Source organism: Leptidea sinapis, chromosome 1 (assembly GCF_905404315.1).
Source record: "Leptidea sinapis chromosome 1, ilLepSina1.1, whole genome shotgun sequence".
In the NCBI taxonomy this organism is placed as follows: domain Eukaryota; kingdom Metazoa; phylum Arthropoda; class Insecta; order Lepidoptera; family Pieridae; genus Leptidea; species Leptidea sinapis.
Genome location: NC_066265.1, coordinates 20,235,909 through 20,262,597, shown reverse-complemented (window position 1 = coordinate 20,262,597; position 26,689 = coordinate 20,235,909). Strand labels below are relative to the sequence as shown.

Genomic DNA, 26,689 nt, shown 5'->3' with positions numbered 1-26,689 from the left:
TTCAATAATTGTACATAATTATAGACCAAATGAAATTACAAGTCTTAGGTATTCATTAGTACTTACTACAAAGTTCAAAATGTTTTACTTTGAGGTTGTATTACTTAGGATTATTATGGTAACTAATCAAGGAAAATGAAGTCTTTACACATTAGCATTTGCATGTATGAGTATGTTACAATGAGTACGAAAAAGTCGTATTTGTTACGAGGGACAACACAATTTTTTATAAATGTTAAGTGATCACCGCTGAACATATTCTCTTGAATCATCAGAGGATACAGGATAACAGGAGCGTTGCCGGCCTTTCAGAAAGGTTTACGCGCTTTTTTGAAGGTACCTTCCCATGTCGCATCGTCCCGAAAACACTGCACAAGGAAGCTCATTCCACAGCTTGGTTGAACGCAGAAGAAAGTTCCTTGAAAATCTTACTGTGTACGAACACCATCTTTAGAAAGGCTTTTAATTTATACAGAAAGAGTTTGTCTCTTCGCAATACTAATAATCTCAAAAACGGGTTGGATTGGTACATGGTTCTATTAGGAAGTTCCGGTGCCTACCATCCGGCTTCACCACCAGATCAGTTCAATGATACAATACCTATCCATAACCTTTGAGTTGTATTGGCCGCTGTTACAACATCAACAGGCGCGAATTAATTATCTGTACAATCAGTAAAATCAATGTACCTAAATAGTACATATAAACCTAATTTCACTCACCCCTCAAGATCTTCGTGGGGCCGGTACTAATGCTTATTATCGTCCGTCTATTTTTTATAATATACATATAATAAAATATTAAGCACATGTAACAGACATTTTAAGATAAATATGCACATAAAGAGACTCACTAAAGACTGAACATAATGCGCTTGTCAAAATGTTTTAAGCGAAATAAGGAACGGTTGCAATCACTCATTCAACGGTTAATTGGCAGTAATTTTATGTAAATCGCTTACTTAGTCTTGTGTCTAACGACCACAAATAACAGTTAATATATTTAAGTGAGTAAGTCTTTTTAGTGAATGTAACGTAAGAGAAAACAAGTATAAAATAATAGATCAAAATTAATTTATTCATTCAAGTCAAAAACTTATTAATGTGACAAGTACAATAATTGTCGCAAGACTCTCATTTCCACTATCTTCAATCATCATTTACAACTTTTATATTTTAGAAACCCTTATATTGCAAGGGTATACAATACTAAATATAAAAAAGTAAATATTCAAACCTAAAGAAAGCTATAGTACTCGTATAAGTACAATAGGTGCAACCTATTTTTACATGCATGCTTTTTATTAGCTTCATTTATGTAGGTTTGTTTGTAACTCATTTGGGCGCGATTTTGACCAACTATAAACGGCCAGATTTCGTTCTAACTTCGTAGATTTATCGACGACTGATGACAATACATTAATTTGATAGAAATATTTCATTTTTCAATTTGCAAAAAAAAAATTAGATTTTTGTTAATTTATATAATTTTCATCCATCATCGATAAGGTAGGAATCGATGTTAATTTTATAAATTTTAACCATTATCTTTTATTTATCTTACTTATCTAGTATTAGGAAATTTTCAAATAGGTAGCAAAGAGCGTGCTTTTAGCGTGTTTAAGCTATTTTATAATATTTATTTAAGAATTATGATAATGATGATGATGTCGTTGAAGCAATGGTAAATCCAGACTGGAACAGTAACAGTTTTATATCTAGTATCGCGAGTCCTGACTCCTGAATCACTGTAACGCCTTTTTTGATCTTTGAGCGCCAAACCTGTTGATTGTGAACCCTTTTTCCCAGTTTCTATACTCTAACGGCCGTTCCCAATATACTATCTGCAGATAGAAATAAATTACTACCTTCTACTGTCAGTAATTAGCTGTCAACAATCTGAAGTTGTCTCAATATACCCGATAAATAATTCTTATCGCGTGAACTGCAATTTCCATACAAACTTCTATCGCTGGTAAGCTATACGTCGTCCCATTGACAGACAGTTTGTTTGGATAAGGTGAGTTATCGTCGATAAGATTATTGGGACAGAAAAGTCAACGATAGTTACGATTTTTATCTCAAGTAGGAGATAGACTGAATATTGGAAATGGCCGTAAAGATGTTAGGTGGCGTTTGAAAAGATCTCTCTCAGAGAAAATACTGCGTTTTCAACTGGAAGATTCTGATTAAATAAACTCGACGGTGATTACTATCCGTTGAATGTGGCAACACCATCGTATTTAATATTTCATCAATAGTATTTAATCCGTATGCAATGTTTTAATTTGGCGCCAGTCAGATCAAATAGGTATTTGCAATACATTATAGATGGCAGACGCATCGCAATATAATCTAGTTTTACAAATTATATCTAACATTGGGGCACCTCATTATATCGAAGTTATACTTTTTTAGGCGCGTTATAAAAAAATGACAAGAGTGAAATTTTAAGATGCGCGCACATCACTGTAACACAAAACTAACTGGTTGAAGTTGGTTCCTAAAGTTTTCTGACGTTTGTGACATTTGTTATTTCTTTGGGCTTCTTCGATCATTATTAGGACAGGCAAAGGGTTAAAGCCGCCGTAAACAGCCGTATTCGATAATATTCAATAAAAAATTGTCAAAGCCATCTTTGCAAGATTTTTACAATATTATTCTTTCTACAGTTGTAGAATAGCACGAGGAAGAAAATTTTAAGGATTTTTGCATTGCTAGGCCAAAGAAGTATACCTTCTTGCGTGCACACATAAGTACACATACACTTTTTTTTTAAATCAAGGTGATATTGACTTCATAATCATGGACTATCAAAGCACTTACCTTCGCCCTCTCGCTTCTCTCTGCTGAACCAAATTTGGTAGGAACCTGTAAGTGCAGCTTTAAATATTCGTTATAGGAATAAACTTACTGCATATTTCAACAGGCCAAGATCCTTTGTGCGCCCAATTTATGTTTACTGCCCTCGTTTCAAGAAATTTGGATCCGAGACTCAGAAGTACACTTCACACACAACCTTTTAAATTTCTTTGCTAGTGTGTGTAGGTTTTGTTTTCTTTCACAGCAAGAGCTTCAAATAAACTAACATCTTTATATATATATTTCTTCTGTGCGTGTGTTTGTCACTGAACTTAACAATTAAACTACTCTTAAAGGGCTGGACCGATTACCATGAGATTTTTGTGTGTGTTCCAGTGAATTCAAAAATGGCCTACATTCACAATAAAATTTTGTCCATGTGTATTTTTGTGCACTCCTCCTAAATGGCTGGACCGATTTTGATGATTTTATTTGTGTGTTTGTGAATTCGAGAAAGCATGCAATATAGTGCGATATTTGAGTGAGCATTTTACATGAATTTCTTTAAAATTTAATGGCGGGTGGATTTATAAACATTCTAGCCTACAAAATTTGTATAGTACATTGATTTCATAACCCTTATTTTTTCAAATTACTATCGATTGATCGTATTGTCCGTGTGTAGTAACTATACATTTATTAACATGTAATATTGTTATAAAGTTTAATAAAAAAATTCATATCAAGATAGTCCAAACTGTTACAGCTTGTTCAAATAAGTTTTCAAATATTCACATTTAAGTCTTGTATAAAGGACAACGTCTATGTAATGGAATTCTTAGCTAGGTAACTTGATTTTTCATCTTCGACATTCTCTCCCATTACGATAAATTTTTATAAAAAAAATTCCAAATGAAAACTTCAGAAAGCTTTTTGCGATCTTAGGCCACCTAGATATAAGAGCAGGTATTTTTGTAATCAAATATAAAACTATAGAACTTCGAAATACATAATTATCTTCACCGTTACATCAAATAGTTACCAAATTGTCTGCTCCATACGTTAAAGAAATGTGGCTGCAACCTTGTGAACAACAAAAGAAATTGTTACCTCGTACCCATTTCATCAACGGCCAAAATACTGCGATTGCAATTCGATTAATTACAATGATATATTATTGTTTATTGAACAATAGGTCCACTGTAATGACAGATTTTTAATATGTTGGTTATATTCTTATCTAATCGAGTTTGATTCGTGGTTTGTTTATATCTAATACCTAAATTACAACATACCTATATATATATGCTTCATCAAAGTCAAAGTCAAGTAGATTTTTATTCAATTAGGCTTAAACTAAGCGCTTTTGAATCGTCACTACAAATATTTCTTTTAAATTACTGAATTTACCATGTGTTTGTAAAAAGTTGAGTTCGCGAGAAAAACATAATATACGAAACTCAACGGCGACTCTTTTCAATCAAATAGAGTATTTTACAATGGCTGTAATATACATAACAAATTAGTTTGTAAGGTGCTTGCATCTAATATATGAGTCGTGTTGAAATAATATAAATTATTTCATAAAAAGAAATTAACTGTATAAATATAAATTATCGTATATTGGATGCATCAACCTTTAGAGCTTGAACTCATTGTTTGTGTAAGGATGCTTCGTGAACATGATAGTCGTGATTACTGTCACAATTAGCAAGTAATTGCATTCAACATATACAATGTTAACTATAACAGGTCGCACCACAAGCAGCACCCGTTCACGAGTTGACGCATGAACCAGCCATCGTTCTCTTCGTACATATTTGCGGGAAGGAGACGACGCCGCCGCCGCCGGAAGCAATGCCATTCAGTGAGCGTGACACATGATTCATACCTTCTTCAAATCTGCCGGAAGACGTCCACTGCTGGACAAAGGCCTCCCCAATTTGGATGCTACAGAAGAAAAAAAATCGGTGATTGCTCAATACCTCACAAAATAGGTGAAATCCTTATCATAGCGAACTTAATAATACAGGTCAATCGCGTCTTGCATCGAATAGATAGATATAAAAAAATCCATATTTTACTAAATATTACTATGAGCTAGGTGTCATTCAGCATGCCAAAGCAGCATGAACCCATAATTCGTCCATTAAGTACTGTACTCATTCTTTATCCCCCTTATCCTCTCTTTATTTACCGTGGTAGAACAAACTGTCTGTGGTCTATACAAAAAAAGCCTGCGCAAGAGAAGAAATCTGTAATGGACACTATGCTATTCAGAGTCTCGGAATGCGGCCAGCAAAATAAAGTCCCCACCGCTAAAAAGTCTTCCTTTGTCGTATCCCTCGATTCGAGATCACACCTCTTAGTGCCTGTATCGTCATACTCGGTGTTGATATATCGAATAGCAGTTCTGTGGTCACTTGGAAGACAAGGCCAAAATGGCCTCTAAAAAGCTTGGTGTAAATAAGGCCAGACAGTATTTCACTTCAAGCCACCGACTGCAACTATGTAAGCCCAACTATATAAAATTCAGACTGTGTTAAAATTCAAATATGGAGTATTGCTCACCTTTGAGCGGGCGTTCCCCAGTCAGTTTCATCACAGTCATCTCCGATCGACTTGATTCTTTGGAGTTGCGTAGAGATTTGGGTTCTCTTTGCATCTTAGAAGATGCGGTTGACCGCATTTATCACGAGGAATGCTCCGGAGAGCTATTCGGGTTACTACCACCAGCCAAATTCACCACTGAACATTATGTCAAAATGCAAAATTACCCCGCGAATTAGAGGTTCAGAGAGATTGAAACCTCCACCAATTGAAATTCCACCCCCTAGGTGGAAGTTTGTATGGAAGTTCATTATCAAAGATGACACCACGAAACTTTGTATTTACGCACTTGATACGAAATAAATAAATATTTATTCTAGCGTTTTTTAAAATTAGTTTTATGCGTATTATTTGCAATAAAAAATAAATAATGCTGCCTAAAGTAGTTATTTCACGCGGACGAAGTTGCGGGTAGAAGCTAGTGTTATAAATATATATAGATTGGTGCGATACCTTATTTATATTGATATTTTCAGCCAGGAACACAACTATAATATTATTTCAAAGCGATCTAAGCGGTGCATAACGTACATTGGGTAACAAAGTAACTATTTCACGTTCTCTGTAGTAGGCATCAGTCAGTTGTAACAAATAATAGCAACAATTCAAGGTTCGTGGCACAGCAAGAGTACATCTTTTTGTTGATGTGGCGCAGCTTGTGTAACGAATGATTGGTGCAAGCTGAACGATGCTGTGTCGTTGGTACAGCGTGTTGACATAAACACTTCAGCACTGCTGCTTCAATGAGATTTCAATTAATATTTATACTAAGATTCTCATATCAAAACAACGTATTGAGATACCCCCTGGATCACGTACTTACTTATGTCCTTAAACTATCTCAGCCTGTTATCGTATATATCATCAGAACATAATAATAATAATAATAATAAAGTCTTTATTGCCATACAAATCATTACAAATATAAAATGAACAATAGGATACGCGATGCAACAAAAGGAAAAGGCTCAGCTTCACCTGACATGGAATCATGGATTTATATTTCCATACAGCGCTGTTTTTCAGCCATCCCCTCCTCCCTAAGGTGTTGAGCGGGAGTGGATGTATTGTGGCTCCCCGATTACCTACTTAAGCTATATTTTTTTTATAAAATGTAATATTAGATAAAACAAAGTGTTCTGATTTCCCTTGCAAGTGTGTGTGTGTGTATGTATGTGTGTGTTTGCGTATGTGCGTGAGTGTGAGCTTGTGTTTATGTCCGTACACAGAAAAAATCTTTTAGAGAAAGATATTTCCAGTGGAAGTGGTTCAATTTCTCCGCAGCAAGTTGCTTTTTTAGTAGAGCAAAACGGTATTTTTTTTTAAAGGACTCTATACTCATTTGTTTCTTTAGAGGATGGCATTTTATTGCAACATGAATTTTATATTTTGTTGCATCACTTTGCATATATTGTAATTGAAATGATTTGTTAATTGATTTCCAAAGAGCAACCTTAGAGTTTCTTGCTCGTTCTTCTCTAACGAAATCTGCCTTCTGAACGAGCTGTATGGAAAAATGACATATTTCAAATGTAATGCAATTTACCTACGAAATAAAATATTTTTGATTTGATTTCATTTATTTTACTTTTAAATACACGCGTTCTTTACGGTAGCGTAACGCCACGCGTGGGGTCCCCCATAAATATTTTACATTTATTTAAAGTATGTTAATGAATTTCTTTAAATAAGTTTTGATTATAAGAAACGTCTCATTATTATACATGAAAAGTATTTATTATTCGCAAAACATTCAGACTTTAGACGAATAGGAACTTAAACAAACTGCGTGTATACGTTTATTTTGGGTCCATAAGTTTTTAACAAATTTATCTGCCTCTGGTTAACACAATTATTAATTTCTAATAGAATTTGAACAAGTTATTATTCTACGTACGTAGTTTTCTTGTTATTCATATATTTAGTGTGATTTGTAATATTGTGTGTTCCAGCTAAAACAAATAATGCCAACTCTCGCAACTCTGTTCTTCTACCATAAAAAGTTGCGAGATCCTTGGAATACCAAGTCTGTCACTTTATTTAGTACCTACTTAAGAGTCCTTCTGTCAAGTTATTACATAATTAGCTAACCTAACAACTTCTTACAATATCAATGTTATTATTGAAATATTACCTACATGTTTTAAATAAATCGATTCACTTGGGCTCCTTCCATCCTCCTCCATCAGAGTAAAACTTTTTTCACATGACAGATAGAAGAGTATTGTAGATAAAAATGTTTACTACAGATATTGTAAAATACTCTAATTATTGATTTAAGGGGAAGGGTAATCAGAAAACACGCATTCAAGGTGTTTTTAGACAAGTTTTGTGGTGAAAATATAGCATTTGGAGGTATGAAAACTACTTTATCCTGTTACAAATACCCTTAAGTCTCACTTGTAGGTTGCTTATGCTTGCTGTTGGTTAAAATTAACACTCCAGAACTATTATAAACTACCAGTTTTCTTTGCAGTTAAACAAGTTTTTTCTCGGCATGGTGCATTTGTTTAGTATACTACTCTCATAAAAGTTGTTTTTATAGCTTTTACGTTTTTTGTGTAGATACATTTATTCAGATTAGTAATCAATAATGAGGATTGTAAGCAATTAAACTGTTTGCGCCAGTTAAAATGTTACATTTTCAACGCAAGAATTTTTAAAATATTGTCTTTGTTACATAGGAGCCGTGAACTCATATCTCTCAAGGTTGCCGGCATTTATTGTCGCCTTAAAAGACTGGCCGTTGAGTGTTGCTGTGTGCCGCGTATGTTCCTAAGAGCTCTACTTTTTCCAAGTTATTTAAGTTTCAATAGCGCTTAGTTTACAACTTTATCAATAAAGTTTATTTGACTTTGACTTTGAAACTAAATTATGCTGAATTAAGCTGTCTGCCACGTGAAATCGTGGTAAAAGCCAAAGGTTACCTATTTCGGTACCGACGCGGATGCTCCATTGTGGTGTGCTAGAGGAACATTATTATTATTTTTTTATTTATATATTATTCAGAAACAGACAGCCTTACAAATGAATTACTTAATTAAATAACAGATACCTAGATACAGTTTCCTTAATTAACAAGTTTAATAGAGAACAGTGTATTATAATTATACAAACATATAAAAATATTTTAAGAGATCATAGAAATCTTATGAGAATTTAAATAATTTTATTTTAATTTATTTTTTAAATTTTGAAACACTGGAACAAGAAGCTATATCTACACTATAATCGTGGTGAAACGGTGAGGTCATTTGGTAAGAGTGCTCGCACGGAACGCGAGAGGTCGCGGGTTCGCGTCCCGCATCGTTCATAAAGTTTTGATATCAAATTTTATTCAACAAATTGTTTAAAATTATTGTTGTGAAATTTACTCGCACGATGAATTAAAATATTTTCTACATAACAACTAGAACTACATGAAATAATTCGTTTGAATGACATGTGCGTTTTAGAGGGCGAGGTATTTTTATGTTTATACATTGCAAGAACCAGTATCAATAAAATGACGTCGTTTTTCAAGATCTTCAATTCTATGTCTCTTTGCCGATAAGCTATATCTTATACATAAAATTCTCGTGTCACAATGTTCGTTCCCGTACTCCTCCGAAACGGCTTGACCGATTCTCATGAAATTTTGTGAGCATATTGAGTAGGTCTGAGAATCGGCCAACATGTATTTTTCATCCTCCTAAACGTTAAGGGTGGTCCACACGATTTTATTTTTTACTTTTTTGACATGTTTTTTTTAAATTTGTCTGATTATGAGTTGGCATTAAAAAATACATACAACTTCAAATTTTCACCGATCTACGATCAACAGTTACTCTTGTATCGCGATTTTAATATCGGCAATACAACGTTTGCTGGGTCAGCTAGTATATATATATATATATATATATATTACGGGTTTTATAATCTCATTATTAATATTAATCCAATTATTAATAAACATACGAATGAGAGTTTGTTCCTTGCGTTTTAACGATTTGATTACTAAATCAGTCATCAAACGTGACACATTTGATGACTGGTGTATTGGTACTTTGTATCTCAGACGATGATGTTGTGTGATTAATTGCCAGTGACGGCTTAACCCTTAATCAAATTAAGCAATTGCCTAAGGCATCACGTCTGAGGGGGCACCAGGTGAAGCACAAAAAAAATCCGTCTTTAGGGCATCACGTCTCACTCTCATCAAAAACCACACCAAAAAAAGTTTCTAGGACAAATTTGAAAATTTGATTTAAGTTGACATAGAGTCCGACCTAGAGTCCGTAGAGATAACCCCACTCCCGCTTGCCCACTCGCGTATTGTTGTCGCACCTACTGCTCTTCTAAAGTACGTTACATCTCATCATCAAATTTTACAAAAAACTTATATTTTTAGGCGGTAAAGGTTTAAAGAACGATTGTATTCGACATACGGATAGGGGCGCCTACAGGCATGGGCATTAGGGCATCAAGTAGTCTTAATCCGTCACTGTAAAGTGTTAGTTGCCATTCATTTAACATTTCTACCACCTATTAAAAAAACACCCAGACATGAATAAATTTCAATGTTAACAGCACATTGGAATATATTAGTAATAAAGTAGGTTTATACCATTCAGTAAACGGGCTTATAGAAAATGTCACTAACATTTTATATGTATCTATCTCTTCTTTACTATTACATATTCTTTGTTTCTACTCAGTGGTAATTCAATCAAATCATAATCACTTTATTCAAGGTCAAGGAAATGACACTTATGAATGTCAAAAAAAAATTTTTTCTTATTGAATCTACCTTTACTTCCAAAAGGGTTGAGCTAATGAGAAGAAGTAGCAAGAATCTGATTGCCACTTTTAAATAAAAATTTACATTTTCATTGTTTTACAAATCATTTCAATTACAATATAATATGTAAAGTGATGCAACAAACATACTCAAACGTCAAATAGTCAATGCCTTACACAAGTAAGTCAAAAAGTAAATGTAAATTAATATAAAACAAAAGTTATTGAGTACAGTAGCTGCATCATCCACTCACACCGTAAATAAATAGAGGCATTCTGTGCAATGATTCTGTGAGCATTTTATAAGGGATTGTATATATAAAAAAATATATAATAACTTTTGTAGAGGAAGCGCGTGAGGTTTGTAAGGATAGAAGCAAATGGCATTCTATTGTCTCTGCCTACCCCGACAGGAACAAGGCGTGAGTGTATGAATGAATGAAGTTTTTGAGAATGAAGAAAGAAAGAACTTTTAAGAATCTGAAGCAGAGCCTCCGGCAACAGGATCACCCTGCCACCACAAGTAGCGCCCGTTCACGGGCATGACGCATGAGCCAGCCATAGCCTCCCTCAACCATATTTTAGCGAAGGGGACGACCCGTCCCATGCCACTGCCACAAGCAGTGACATTAAAGCGAGCATGACGAAGCCTGTTACGAGAACTCAAGCAAACAACAAAAAAAGAATCTAAATCTACATATAATACTCACCAAGTACCTTTACTTACAATTTGACAATGCTGCTTAAACTTGTAATTAATGTATTATAATTAACATAATTTATAAATATTAATATTATATTTTTGCAAACAGTAATCAAAAGCTCAATCCTTTACGGTAATCAAATCAAAATCACTTTATTCATCTATCATATCAAACTAATTAAGATTTGATTTTATTAGATTAGATTGTAATTTGGTAGGCTAGGTTGGTATGTATCCTATTGTTTTTAAATAAACTCAAAAATTAAATTACAAATGTTATTTCAGTGATTGAATGCAATATTATCTATATATACAGGGGGTCTCTAGGTAAATAGCAAAATTTTAAATTAGAATGATGTTTGCTAATGTTGGTTTCCATAAAGTTTGCTATTAAAAGAACACAGGCGATTTGATTTATTTATTAATTGAATCTGATTGAACTCGGGCCGAGTAGTGTTGTGTAAGTTTTAACTTCATGAAGGCCGATTTCAGCATCTTTTGGAAAAAATCTTTCGTATAGTAAGTAACCTATGAGTGAATTATGAAATAAATGCTGCCAACCCAGAATCGAGGCCCTTCTGTTGAAATACTTAAATTAAAAACCTAGACAATTTTAATATCATACGACAAAATTTTATTTTATAATACAATTTTATTTCATATTAATACAACTGACTACATTGCTAAAATATTCGAGAAGGCGTTAAATATTTAATCTTAGAATCATGAGAATAAATATATTAATAAAGAATATTGTTGAATTTTGAGTATTCTCTAGAGAAGGTCGCGGAATGGGATAAAATGAACCTCCGATGTTTATCCAATCTTACCACCAGAATACTCATGTTTGCGCATTTACCACAAAAAATAAAATAAAAATAAATAAATAAAAATATTTTATTTCGGACAGAATATACCGTCCATAACCAATTTTGCATTAAAAAAAGGTATATAAAATTACTTAATTAATTAGATAACATTAATTAAATAAAAATTATAAATTAGAATTAAAATGTATAAATAAAAAATTACAAATTGAAAATTAAAAATAACATTATTATATAAGAAAAAATTTAGGGGTATTTAGGTGGTAATGTTTTATCGTTTTCAATATATAATTATTATGATTATTATACAATCTCGTCAGGAATCCCGCTCTAGCATAAAAAAAAAACTACATTTGACGTGTCACCGCTCTTATACAACACTTCCCTTAAAGCCATGGTTAGTATCCAAATACTGGGTGTCGAAATCTCAAGCGATTGCCAATTTCGCGGTCATGTGGAAAGTAAGGGCACATTGGCTTCGAAGAAGCTGGGCGTCATAAATAGAGCACAGAATACTTCAAACCTAAACACATTCTAGCGCTCCACAAAGCGCAGGTACGGCCAACTACGGGCAATGGCAAATACGGCAGGAAATTAATTAATTATAGTCTTCTTTTTAATTGGACGCAAAGATTTCCCTTTCATCAAGACCAGGGCACTGGGCGCCTCAGAGTATTGCACTCATATCTGATATGGTGCATTGTCATGGTCGCTTCATTGTGTGTCGTGTGTCGCTTCATAGAAACTACATTTATCATGGGGAATGTTCCGAAGAGCAGCGGATTAACGTGATTCTTGCCGCCGAATTCCACATCGCACGAAACGCCATAGATTAGCGTAGCATACCCACCATCTGGATTTCTGGACTCTGGCTGTCAGCTCTGAAGGCTTTTACAGCGACATAGGACGTGAGTGTATTAGGGAGACATCGCCTTTTATAGACATCTTCACCCTGTGCACCTGTCACTGTCAACAATATACATATATACATTTACTTTTCACTAGATCCATTCAATTGCACTAATAAGATATACACAGCACTAATGTTCCACAATACGTCAGCTGTATAGCCAGCGCGAACTCACGAGATTTTCCATCCAAAAAGTGTCTAACTATATACTCTTATATTTATATTACATTTATTACTAAAGAAGTTCTCACTCCAAAAACTATTTGACCGATTTTAAAATTTATAAAACGAGAACTGGAAATGTCTTAAAAGGTCGGGTTAGCTTTTTTTCTTTTTTTTTTTATGAAAATAAGGGACGGGACGAGCAGGACGTTCAGCTGATGTTAATTGCTACGTCCTGCCGATTACAATGCAGTGCCGCTCAGGATCCAAAATTTCTGAGCGGCATTACAATTGCGCTCGTCGCCTTGAGGCATAAGATGTTAATTCTCATTTGCCCAGTAATTTCACTAGCTACCTTCAGACCGAAACACAGTAATGCTTACACATTACTGCTTCACGGCATAGACGACGTTGTGGTACCCTTAATCTAGCCGGCATCCTGTGCAAGGGAGCCTCCCACTGGTAAAAGCTAAAATAATAATAAAAATATAACTTTTACAGAAAATATAATGTAAAAACAGTTACAATTACACTCGGTTTAATCCTTTATAACTGTTTCATTTCAATTTAAAATTATTTCAAGAGTATAATACTATAATATTATAGTGAGGAAGCTGTTGAAAATAACAAAAATGTATTAAATAAACCTGCCAAATTAAAGATTTCGTTCATTTACTGTATAAACATAATTAATGTAAAACCATAGCTGCAAGTCGCCATTACAAACACATAAGCTCTAAACTTTATTACAGAATCAACAAAAGCTTAAACATCTACCCACTGACCAAGAGGAAATGTAAAGCGAAACTCGACTCCTGCTTAAAAACACTAGATTATGAAGATACAGAGAAACTTGTGGATGTGTAAAATATTCATCACTCCCTCACACACCTAAGAAAACCACACACAGCACACATGTAACTAACTTCAAAATCACTATTTACATATCTCTAACACTCACCCACACACTTCACCCAAAACTAAACACATAATATAATAATAATAATATATACATTTTAAATCACATGTCCTGTACTATTTTTTAATGAAACTAAACTAGAACAGTGCGGTTTTCTAGGAGCTTTCTTCCACGAACTACAAATCTTTGGAATGAACTTCCTTGTGCGGAGTTTCCGGGACGACACGACATGAGTACCTTAAAAAAAAGCGCGTATACCTATTACCGTCCTTAAAGGCCGGCAACGCTACTGTGATTCCTCTGGTGTTGCAAGAGAATAAGGGCGGCGGTGATTACTTAGCACCAGGTGACCCGTACACTAGATTGTACTCATTTTCCATAAATAAAAAAGAGCCAGGGTTCCAGGGTACGAGATAGGTCACGTAGAATATATTTTTCCAAATCAGTTATAGTCAGTAAAAAATACGTACACGAATTACGAACTCTTTTTAATGAAAGGGGATTACAAACGAGCATTCCTACGAGGATCGCCTGATGGTGAGTGATCACCGCGACATACCACCCTCTTGTAACACCAGAGGAACCAGTATAAAGCGCTGCATAAACCTACATATGAATATATATAAGAGGATACTTCATATAGACTGCTGCTTGCGCCTCTCTCTCCCCATGAGAAGGTCGCCTTAGATGAAGGCTTAGAGGGCACTTGCTCAAAGCCAACCTCAGGCGGTGTATAGTGCACTTAGGTTTTACGTGAGTCCCACATAACCAACGCAGAATTAGACTGCGTTGGTATGATCATTCACCACCTCCCTCCCGTCGTTATCCCGGAGGGTAGCGCTTTCCCTCTATCTGCAAAAAAAACATATGAATACGAAAACAAAATATTTGTGGTGGGGCGAGGATCGAACCCGAACACTGACCCTTATTAAAATTCAGCTATTTTTATTCAAAATAGTCACTTATTGAAAGTCAAAAACTAGTACATTCGGAAATGAATTTTAAATCGGGTAGACAATTATAACACAATTATAGTCTGTTGTTTTTTTAATTAGACCATTATATATTTGAAGACTCACTATATTTAAATAATAGTACATTATAAAGTAGTTCAGAGTTCACCGGCGCGTGCGTCACAGACTATCCTGTGTTGGGGAATGTGAATGACTGTAATGAAATATTAACAAATACTATAATTAGTCATACTAGTTCAAGGCTTCTGGAATTTTTCACATTATTTTGGTTGTTAAATAGATCCGTTGAATGAATAATTTAACAGCTGTTGTTGGTGTATTATGTACTCCCTTATGAAACACGAACTGTGCAACGTGACATGAAAAAGTAAGTACTGAAACTAAATAAATACAATTTCTTTATTGAAGTTATACTTCTTTAGGTGCGTTATGAAAAATTGATGAGAGTTAAATTATAAGATGCGCGCCCATTACTGTAATCCAAAAGTAACAGGGTGAAGTGGGTTCCTAAAATTTTCTGACGTTTGCGACATTTGTTATTTTTTTTCGTTTCTTCGTCCATTATTAGGCTAGGCAAAGGGTTCAAGCCCGTGCAGTCGTATTCGCTATTTAATAATTAATTATCAAAGCCATCGTTGCAAGATCTTTACAATATTGTTCTTTCTACAAACGTAGAGAGCATGAGGAATAATTTATTTTAAGGATTTTTGCTTTGTTAGGCCAAAGAAGTATAATTTCTTGCGTGCATACATAAGTACACACACACTTTTTTTGGAATTGTTAAACAATTTTAGATAATTTATACATCTAGATAAAGCCTGTTGCTGTTAGGGAACGACACAAGACAACAGGCCAGGTTTATAACTTTACTGAACATGTAACGTAGCACATGAGTAAAGTCTGAGCAAAGTCTAAGTACGCTTTATAGATCTCAGCCTACGACGAACATGAAGCTGGTAACGTACAGCACAGAGATGTTCTGTGTCGCCCAACATATCCTGTGACATGACAGAAGTACTTACCAGACCTTGGGTCACCTGTGATGAGGTAAGGCGCCTCTGTAATAAGTTTTTGTACTGATGAACCCCATGGACCCATCAGATCCATCTGCATCTAAAAACATAATTTAATACATATAAATATACGCAGGTCTCTTTCGGGAAATCGTCGACCAGTGCCGGGAGAAACTTGTGTCTTATACCGAGTCCTCTTCTTATAAGACGGAATGGGGAATAAATTGAAATGAATGAATCATTTTAACCCTTCCAACAACATTTCCTTTAAAGCCTCGCCTTGGCATCGGCATACTGGGTCTCGAAATTTCGAGCGATTGCCAATTCTGGCGCACCCCAGTATCAGCTCGATCCATTTGAACATTTGAACTGTCAGGGACCCAGTGCTCTGTGAATGGCTGGATCACTTGGAGTTGTGTAGACGTCGCTTCATTGTGTGTCTTCTACAACATTTATCACGAAGAGTGTTCCGAAGAGCTGTTTCACCTGATTCCCATCATCTGTGTGTGGTGGTCCACCACAGTGTGGTTTTCAAGGAGCTTTCTTCCACATACTAGAAAGCTGTGGAATGAGCTTCCTTAATATGATTAAAGAAAAAAAATACATTATAAGCTTCACCAATTCTATATAACGGCAAGCAAAAGTTGGTGAGCTCATTGAGATAAAATTGTATTATATATATAATATATATATATATATATATTAACGAAAGAAACTTAATCTAATATACAAAACTCTTCTATTACTAAATATGCAAATTCATAATTTTCTTAAACTGGTCAGTTTAATTTTGTATAACATTAATTGTAACATTAATAAAATTTTGTTCACTGAATAATTATATTCTCATACAAGGATAATTTAATATTGCGTCATACTTAATAATTTGTGATTTTGTCTTTAAGTCCTAAAAAAAATAATACAAGAAATACACAACCGGATATAAAATAGTAGATTTTACAACGAGTGCACAAAACGAACCATTTGTATCCGAGACTTTTAGCAGCCCGAGCCGAATGCGAGAGATTTTTTTTAATCTTACGACATTGATATTAGGCTTGGGCTCCAGACCTATACAGCTTACTATTGAATTAATTTAGTAATATATATATATTTAATTAATTAAATAACCTACCGTATTTTAATTTAAATTTTACTGAACTTTTACTCTGAACTTTTTAAAATTTTTAGCTGTATGGCTTATTTTTCTTTGCCTTAATATAAATACATTTATGAGTAGATACTTTTGTGCACTTGTGCATAAAAATCGATTTTGTGCAGCCTATACTCGTATCGTGCACAAATAAGCAATTTCAGAGCATGAGAAGTGAAAAACATATTTTTAGACATTTTGAACTGCCTTTACGGTTAATCCAAAAAAAAAACTGATTATCTGTTGGAAAAACATCTACAGTACGGTGAGACATACCAATCGCAAATCCACTCACTAACAATAGTAAGTTTTTTTTTTTTTAATTTTGATACACTTTCATACAAATGATTTTTCCCCAGCTAGCCATAGGATATAGGTTTTGTAAATAGGCTTAAACGTATATATAAACATTATCTTCTGTGTGACAAACCCGGATTTAAACCCGGAACCAGGGCAGTGAGACCCAATTTCAGATCATTTTGTTGGAAGCAACAATACCAGATTGGTATGCTAAACAATCAAACGCTTATCATGTAACTAGAGCTGTATGTCTTTACAGATTTAATTAATCTATTTAGAACATATAAATTGACTTCCAAAGATGGCATCAACACATTATCGTTTATATTGATCGTGGTTGAAGCGTTAGCAATATCATGTTAAATTAATTATTACGTAAGCGCTATGGATACAAAATTTGAAACCATTATTAAAGAGCGTGATAATTTAAAGGAGATATTACGAGGTACGTATAACACTATTCTTCTAAATTTAATTTCATAATAATGGAGATTTTGTCTAACTTAAAACTAGAGAGACCTGCATGGCCCGTGTATACGGCATCACCAGTGCGGTCGTTGGAGGTGTCCAACATATCATTGATATGCAGAAGAAACAGCGTGGGAGATAGCACACAGCCTTGGGGCACTCCAGCGGTCACGACCTGTATGCTGCGCCCAGAGAGGAAGATCGAGGTCGACTTGCATAAGATCTCGGGAAGCCCAAAAGATGGAAGTTTTGAGGGGAGCGCCTTGTGCCATACACGGTCAAAGGCCTTCGCTATATCCAGGCTAACTGCCAGGCATTCCCCCTCGCTTTCAATTGCCGCCACTCATCTATGTGTTAGGTATACCAGAAGATCACCTGCTGACCGACCATGGCGAAAGCCGTACTGCCTGTCGTTGATCAACTGGCGGTTATTTATGCTCTCCATTATTTTGGAGAGCAGGAAGGCAGCTATAGGCATGTAGTTTGCCGGATCCGAACTGTCTCCTTTTATTGGGATCGGATGGACAAGGGCTGACATCCATGAGTCAGGGACTACGCCTTTTGTATATGAGTGCCGGAATAAACGCGGCCCGCTCGACTTCCTGACGTCCAACGAAAACAGAGCTTGCCTTACAGTTTTCTGTCTGAACTGTACTTCAGGCATAGAGCTCTGACACCGCGGGATGGTTTGCGGTGTCTTTCCGTTGTCGTCAAGAGTGTAGGTACCTACTATAACATTTGGCTTGTGAAAGACTTCAAACCTAACAATAGGTTGTATTTTTATTGTCACATATTAAATAGTTTTCTTAAGTGACTATGGGTAGTCCCACGAAAGGTGCCGCGCGCCTTAAATAATATATCATGAATCAACTCTGAAAAAATGCTGTTTGAAACTCTATTCCACGTTCTTGTGAGACACTGAAATATCGTGAAGAACGTTTGTTAGGTATGAATGACAGGTAGCCTAAGACCCACTCATCGGGACACGGGTTAATACTTAAAAATAATTTAAAATCAACCGAAATGAAAACTCCTTAGTAAAAGCCGTACATAAACTATAATTATATCATCTATGTAAACAAAAATATTCATAAAATGAAAACTACTGGGCCGAACTTTGTCAAATTTTTATGGGACCAAATGCCAAATATTCTGCAACAAACTAAAAAAGAATCACGTAAATTGGATCATAAATAGCAGCGTAATTGGTGTACAAACATAAAAAAAATACCAATCGAATTGAGAACCTTTGAAGTCGGTTAAAAAGTTCGAATTAGCGAATCTATAGCCGACTGTAGCCGATTTTGATTGAGAAGTTCAAGGCAGCCATGCCTGGCGTTAGCTCCTTATTGTTTTGAATATTAAACCACTAGCTAAAGCACACGTTGACAAATCGCAATTGGTCACGGATTATCGGGCTGTCAGGTCATCTAAACGCTAGTATATACTAGTCTACGGTTAATGGGATGGTCTTTGGAATGACAAGAGTCAAAGCGAAAGTTAAAGGCTGACAACGCTCGCGTTTTTTTGTCTGGTATTGCCAGAAAACCGAGTGCTCGTATTACTCAATTTTAAATTTTGATAGTCCGGCAGATTTTGATATAAAAGTCTTTTAAATACAATAAAAACGAAGTTCGTGTACATCTAAACTCACACACTACCTACCTGTAATATTAAAAGTTGCGTAAAATTTTAATTTTGTAGATCCATTAGCAACATGGTCGTTCGGTGAAACATCTCTGGGACTATTTTGTGTCCTGTTTGTATACCTCGACTTGGTGCTGAAGATATTGCCAGCTTATATGAAGGACCGGGAGCCGTACAAGCTTAAGAGGTTACTGACTTTATACAATGCTTTTCAAGTCGCCTTCTCAGGATACGTGGTAATACTGGTAGGTATAAATAAATAATTACATTTTATAGATATATTTACGTATAAGCCGAGTCAGTAGTCGCTTTTTTTATCTCACACTCGATTGCTATTCTATACTAACAATCGCTGAAGTTGTGCGTTCAAGAAAAAAATTGAAAAGTACCTACTTACAATATATTTTCTTATGAGAAAAAGTGACCAAAGTATCGAGATGATTATCTGTTTATAATTACATTGTTGATTGAACCCAATCCTCTGAGCAGTATTTTAATAACGCTCATCAGTTTGATACGGCAGAATATGGCGTTAATTCGCAGTGCCGGTTATAAGGAAACATCCCTATATAACTTCTAAGACCGGAAACAATTAGTAGGAAATGTATATACTAATATACAAAAAAATTCAATGTATGCAAATGTATGTTGGTCTCAGTGAGTCATACATCTTTGTGCCGTTTGGTGTCGAGACACTTGGCCCGTGGGGCCCAGAGGCGCGGAGAATGTTCAAAATACTATCTTCGCGCCTCAATAAGGCTACTGGAAACCCAAGCGCTGGCAGCTATTTCGGTCAACGGATCAGCCTTGCTATCCAACGGGGTAATGCTGCCAGTATTCTTGGTACGCTTCCACGTAATGATAGTTTTAATTTTATGTAGTCGTAGTATTGTAAATATAGTTATAAGATTTGTTTCATTGAATTAAATGTTAATGTATGCAAATATATATCACCAGACAAAATTAATATGTTTATAAAATGTTTATTTGCAGAAATCATTGATGTACAAATGATTTGAGTTTTCTTTAGTGTTAATATTTGCCGCCAATATTTGTCTTTGAACTATTCGACACGTGTTTCGCCTCTACATGAGGCATCCTCAGGACGTGTTGTCTCGCCAAAATTGAGCCAGACCAAAGACAAATATTGGCGGAATTAACACTAAACAAAACTCAAATCGTTTGTATAGTTACGGATTTCCGCAAGTCTTAAACGCCTACTTCAATAAATAATCATTAATGTTACAAATCAGTTATTTATTCAGTATTATTTATATTTTATTGTTACTATGATTTCAGTATGCGAAATATATTTACCAACATGGTATTATCACAACCAGGTGCCCTAAAGGAGATGATCTAAAGGCAGTAAGTATTACCAACATTTATAACTTGTATGTGAGTTAGTAAGCAATAATAAAAAGTCATTACTAAGTGATAGTTCTGTTCTACAAACTCAGCAAAACATCGAGACACTATTCACTAATTATTGAAATTCAAATATTTTTATTCAAGATAGGATTTTAAATGATTTTATTCACTGTCAAAATATAGCACCCATTCGAAAATATATACCTCAGGTCAGAGAATATTCAAATTCAAATATTTTTATTCAAAATAGGATTTAAAATCACTTATTGAACGTTAAAAACTAATACCCATTCAAAAGAGACTGCCTCAGACCTGAGAAGAATGGGCGCAAGAAACTCAGCGGGCTTTTTTTTTAAATATATAATATGGATTACAATGTAATATCGTACAATAAACATTTATAATTAAAGAGACTGAGGGTGTTCGCTTTATTCCCAGTCCGTGGTGTCATTTAGAAAATCGTTTATGCTATAATATATAGAATATATAGAACACGCGCAAGCAATTCATCGTGCTTCTTTATTTTACCTACAGTTTAATCCCAAATATTTTTAATTTGACAGTACTCCGTCAACAGTTTTTTTTATAATTTTTATCTTTACTTATAAATTTATCAATTAAATAGCCGAGGGCAGTCGCTCCATTCCCAATCTGTGGTATCACTAAGAAAGTCATTTATGCTATGTACGAGTATGTCATTAAGTTAATTAACCTTTAGAGATAAATATTATATTTATTAACAATTATTTTAAATATCGGAACACATTTTTTCATTACATTATCTGGGATCATATTGTAAAAGCAAATACATCGCTCAATATAAAGAATTAATAACTCGACTTACAGCCGTTTTCAATACCCTGTCTATCCTTAGTTTAACTTACTAGAGGTAGACAAATCTATCCTTTTACGCTAACTTACATTTCAATAACTATATTAGACGTAACTATGGAAAGATAAGATATTGTCAGTAAACGGTGACAGCCATGTATCCGTAACTAGATATACTTTATTGAAAACGGCCGTTAACCGAATAGTGGGCATAACAAGTTTATCTTTGTCCCTGGTGTTAACATAACATAACAAATATATTTAAAGAGACTTCTCTTTAATTGTATTTGCATTATGGTTATCACAGTTTCTCGAAAATTCGGTCTTATACCTATATACATACTACATATCTTCTACACACATACTACATTATCAAGAATATTGTCTACATAACAACACATTTAACTAATTAAATATGCACAATTACGATTGTAAAAATTAAATTGTTACTCATAATTGTTTGAAAATGTTATTTTCAAAAAATCGCACAATATCTGTGAGTTACTATGTGTTACTAACAAGAATCTTTACTTAACAAACAATGCGTTTTAAGACCTCACTCCAAAAGTGAAAACTTCATGAAATATAAATAGAACTGTTATTCTTTTTTTTTAAAAGGATAACACTTACAATGACTAACTTTATCTTCACTATGAAGATAACATAGCAAAGATAAATTTGTTATGCCCACTAGTCTCGTGCCAAATTTTGGCGAGTCAACACGTCCTGAGGATGCCTCGTGTAGAGGCGAAACACGTGTCGAAGACAAATATTGGCGGAATTAACACTGAAGAAAACTCAAATCATTTGGATAATTATGGATTTCCGCAAAGTAACGCCTACCTTAATATTTTTTTTTATCATCACTTAAAAAAATATAATTAATATTACATCTAACGAGCGTCACAAATCCGGAATGACAGCGCTCTCTCATTCTATACCAACAAAATAAAGTGCTCAGTGCGTGTAAAGAACTTTTCACTGGACGTTTTATTAATAAGGGTATGATAAGAATAAGTGGAGTCACGAAGAAGATAGATAAGAAGAAGTAGAATAAAATCACTGGCTACTCCGTTTCGTCAAGCTCATTAATTTTATTTACGCACATTTAATAAAAAAATATTAAAAAAAAAATGTCGACTTCGAAATCATGTGGTTCAAAACAACGTGATAAAAATTAAACAATTAATATTTACTACAACTTTTTAAAGTTCTTTTTGAGCCCAATTTTTTATATTATTTAGTTGAATATAAAAGCAATATGTAATGATTCAATAATGCTTTAGGCCGAGTTATGAATTTGAACAACGCCTGACAAAAGTATTGTAGTAAATGCATATGCACTGATTTGAGTCGAGAATGAACAGGCATTATTAATAAAATAAAATAAAAACATAAATATATAGAACCAAACTAATGTTCCCTTTCGATATCCCCGCAAAGCAATAACACTTCTACAAAGACCTCTTCGAAAATCTGTTCTCGGCAATAACTCACCAATTTCCAGGATGACTAAAATACTAAACGATAGTTGCAAACATTTGAATCCTTTCGGGGAACTCACTCAAAACATTCCGAAGTAAAATTTTATTATGTGATAATTTAAATAATTTGTAATATTAACAAAATATATTTTATATTTAACTGATTTCAATTTAGTGAACTACCTAGAACTATTTCATTATATTTTTTTTTCGGTAATAAGTTAATACGATTTTTAAATTATGTACATAAGTACTTCATTTGATATAAATATATGTAAGCTTCATAATAATTGCATACTCTATCTATCTTAAACGATAATGCATTTAGAATTAACTTTAGATTAAATATTTTATTATTTAATTATCACTGGTGGATCAAATAAATAAATAAATAAACTACTGATAGTTTTTAGTAATCGCCAAGCATACAATAAATACATTAAAGAAGTTTTTCTTTTTAATTGTTTTTAGAATTTATATGAAACCAATTTAAGTAAAGTAATTTAAATGTTAAGTAACGAACAAAATTAATGTGTTTTTCTCATAGAAATCTAAATAAGAAAGTAATAATAGGAAGGTTATAAAGAAGTAGAAATGCTAATTCCTTGTGGGACTTCTGTAGCCTTTTCGCACATTACATTGCTGCATACTCTTGCGACGTTCCGGATGATTTAGGGACTTTTGCGGTAATGGTGTGCATACTGACGCTCATGCGAATAAATTAAGATTCTTATAGTGAAAGATAAATGAAAGCCTAAACTTTATTTGTATAAAACGGCTTTACGTAAAGTTTGGACGTACATCATCGCTAACTCACTGTCCTCACCCTGGTGAAGAACCTCTCTGTTGTTCAGCGTTCAACAATCTTTTACATTGCTTATATTTTAAACAAGGGTCGAAGCTTGTCTAAAGTGTGTCTAACGGATAGATCATAATATTCACATAGAAGATATAGATTTAATTAATGACAGATAGATGACAGCTAACAAAAAAGCGTTCCGTTCCTGTACACTTCAGTTTATGTTGTGCTTAGCTTAGTGTTTAGCTTGTGTTTAACTAAAACGTCGTTAACGTTTTAATTAAACACAAGCTGAAATTGATATCATTGATCATCATATTCGACTACGACAATTACTTGACCATAACTACGTTACGATAGATGACTTAAATGTCCTAATAGCATAAAAAAGATTCGGCCGAGTATCGTTAATTTACTCCTAAGAATTGAAGAGTTCCGTTACTTTGTCATGGATTCCATAATCAGAACCCAACCAAAATCTCACCAATAAAAAAAGAATCATCGAAATCGGTTGGCGCGATATTGAGTTATTCGAAAATTTTTCGCCAACATACGTATAGCAAATTTAAGACTTTTATGGTTTTCCCATGGATGCCATTGTCAGATCTGGACCACAAATACCACAAACATAAAAAAAACATACCGACGAATTGAGAACCTCCTCCTTTTTTGAAGTCGGTTAAAAAGAATTTTAATATCGTTATTGTTAGGTCACTGAGGTTGTTATAGTTAAGTCGTTGTCTAACAAAACATGTCTCTAAGTCATGTTTAAATTATTTTTTTGTAATAACACCGTTAAAGTTTATAATGTCTCACGAAAGATTTTACAAATGAATGACTAAGCTGCTGTTTTTTCTTAGATTATTTATACGTCTAGATAGGCAATGACAGCTGTAAAAACGTCGAAAAAATTAGAATATTAGAACTTACCTCAATTTTGAGCAATTCACGCACACTAACACAAAATGACACACAAATCGCGAGTGTAAGACGTAGCTTGTCACGCACACTATACTAATATTCCTAGCCTGTTTTTATCGATTGTCGAACAACAGCAAGAGACTCTATCTAGACGTATAAACTATCTATAGTTTTTTAATAAAATATATGAATACTTACAGATGAACCTCTTTTTTAGGTTATATCCGACATAAAACCATACTTCATAGCCAAACACATAGACCTCCTCGACACGGTATTCTTCATCCTCCGCAAGAAGCAGGACCAGGTCTCCTTCCTCCACATCTATCACCACAGCGCCATGGTAGCATGGACCTGGTACCACTACTTGTACCACCCGTGTGACCATTTTGTGGTGGTAGGACTCATCAACAGCTTGGTTCACGTTGCTTTGTACGCGTACTATGGACTTTCGTCTTTAGGACCTGAATACTCGAAGTATACTTGGTGGAAAAAACATTTAACCAAAGTACAATTGGTGAGTATTAAAACTTTTGTTTCACCAGATTATACAAGTCGTTTAAAATATTTAATTAAATAAATCCTTACTAATATTATAAATGTGAATGTAAGTTTGCCGGAAAAATCCATGGTTACCGCGGGATTTGTGAAAAATTTAAATTCACGTGGATGAGATATAACTATACCAATAGTAGGTTTAGTTTATCATAGCAATCTTCCTGGAAATAAGATTCATATAATATGTTGAGAACGGGAGCGAAAACGGGAACCAGAACTGGAAAGACATGAGGTAATCTTCACTTCCAAACTCGCTTATTGTCTTTAAAAACCATTAATTTACGCGGACGAAGTCGTGGGCATCAGCTAGTTATTAATAAAATTAAAGAATGGCTTTTCGATCATTAAAATAATAATTAATATACTTCGCACAAATTGTGTAGTCCAAAATCTGGCATAGCCTGTTATCCTTTTTTTAAAGGCTAAGGCATAAGAGTAGGGGTGTTTTTTTTTTACATTTAAGTCGGTTCGATTCCCAGACGAGGCAAGTAATTTTTAGAAAATCTTTGAATGCAGAATTACTAACTTTTAAAAATAACATAAAGTCTTCTTTCAGTAAAATAGCCTATCTTCGATATTTAAGGTACTTTCCCTTCATGTCCCATAACTTTGGGACAGCCTGTATATGTAGTGAAATCTTTTAGCCTTTTCTCCTAAACAAAATCACCAGGATAACAAAAAAATGAGACATATACCTATATCATAAGAAGAAATCGAACCTTTTGATGCTGTTTTTGATAAGACGTAATCAAAATAGATAAAATAAATTATAGTTTAAAAAAAACATCCTTTTAAGGGAATTTCTTTTTTATAAATATGAGAGTTCGTTGTATAGCGATATAAGTCAATCGCTTTATTGTGTTTAGAATATCTCAGTGAACTTTTTAAAGGATATTTTTTTAGTTTAACTTCAACTATAATAATTTATTCTTTAAGTGGTAGGGTAGGGTTCTAAATGCATGACATCTAATAGGATTGATTTTAAATACTCTCCTTGTTTTCAGATACAATTCATGTTGGTGATATCAAATCTCTATTACCAACAGAAACTGACACCCTGTCCAATACCAGCAGAATTCCACTACTTCTGTACCTTCTTGATCGCTTCCTTCTTCTGCCTCTTTTTAAACTTCTATTTCAGAAGATACGGAAACCGGAAAATCCTGGAAAAAATAAACCCAGAAAGTAGTTTACATACATCTTAAGTTAATTAAAATATGTAAGTCATTAGAATTAAATTTTTGTAGAGAAAAATTATTTTTTATTTCATGAATACCTTAAATCACTTAAGGGCAGAGGACGCTTGCCGGCGATCACTACGTGTGTGCCGGTGGAACTGTCAGGGCTAGCACTTCGGAGTTATTAAATTATAATAATTTTTACAATAAAATATTTGTGTTTCAATATGCCCATAAAATAATTATAAGTTATTTTCAAATAGGTAAGTCAAATTTCAAAT

At 34.1% G+C, this 26,689-nt stretch overlaps 1 protein-coding gene across 1 annotated transcript; it reads left to right on the top strand.

The window, feature by feature from the left end:
- Positions 1–17,475: 17,475 nt before the first annotated feature.
- Positions 17,476–26,484, top strand: LOC126978903 (elongation of very long chain fatty acids protein F-like). Its single transcript, XM_050828053.1, has 5 exons — positions 17,476–17,596; positions 19,324–19,511; positions 20,566–20,634; positions 24,890–25,189; positions 26,235–26,484. The coding sequence occupies exons 1-5, from the start codon at positions 17,536–17,538 to the stop codon at positions 26,433–26,435; spliced, it is 819 nt and encodes a 272-aa protein (XP_050684010.1). The 5' UTR covers positions 17,476–17,535; the 3' UTR covers positions 26,436–26,484.
- The last annotated feature ends 205 nt before the right edge of the window (positions 26,485–26,689 follow it).

Coding starts and splice junctions, on each gene's coding strand:
- LOC126978903 (XM_050828053.1), top strand. CDS start 17,536: ATGGATACAAAATTTGAAACCATTATTAAAGAGCGTGATAATTTAAAG. Junction 20,635..24,889: donor AAGGAGATGATCTAAAGGCA/GTAAGTATTACC, acceptor CCTCTTTTTTAG/GTTATATCCGACATAAAACC. Junction 25,190..26,234: donor ATTTAACCAAAGTACAATTG/GTGAGTATTAAA, acceptor CCTTGTTTTCAG/ATACAATTCATGTTGGTGAT.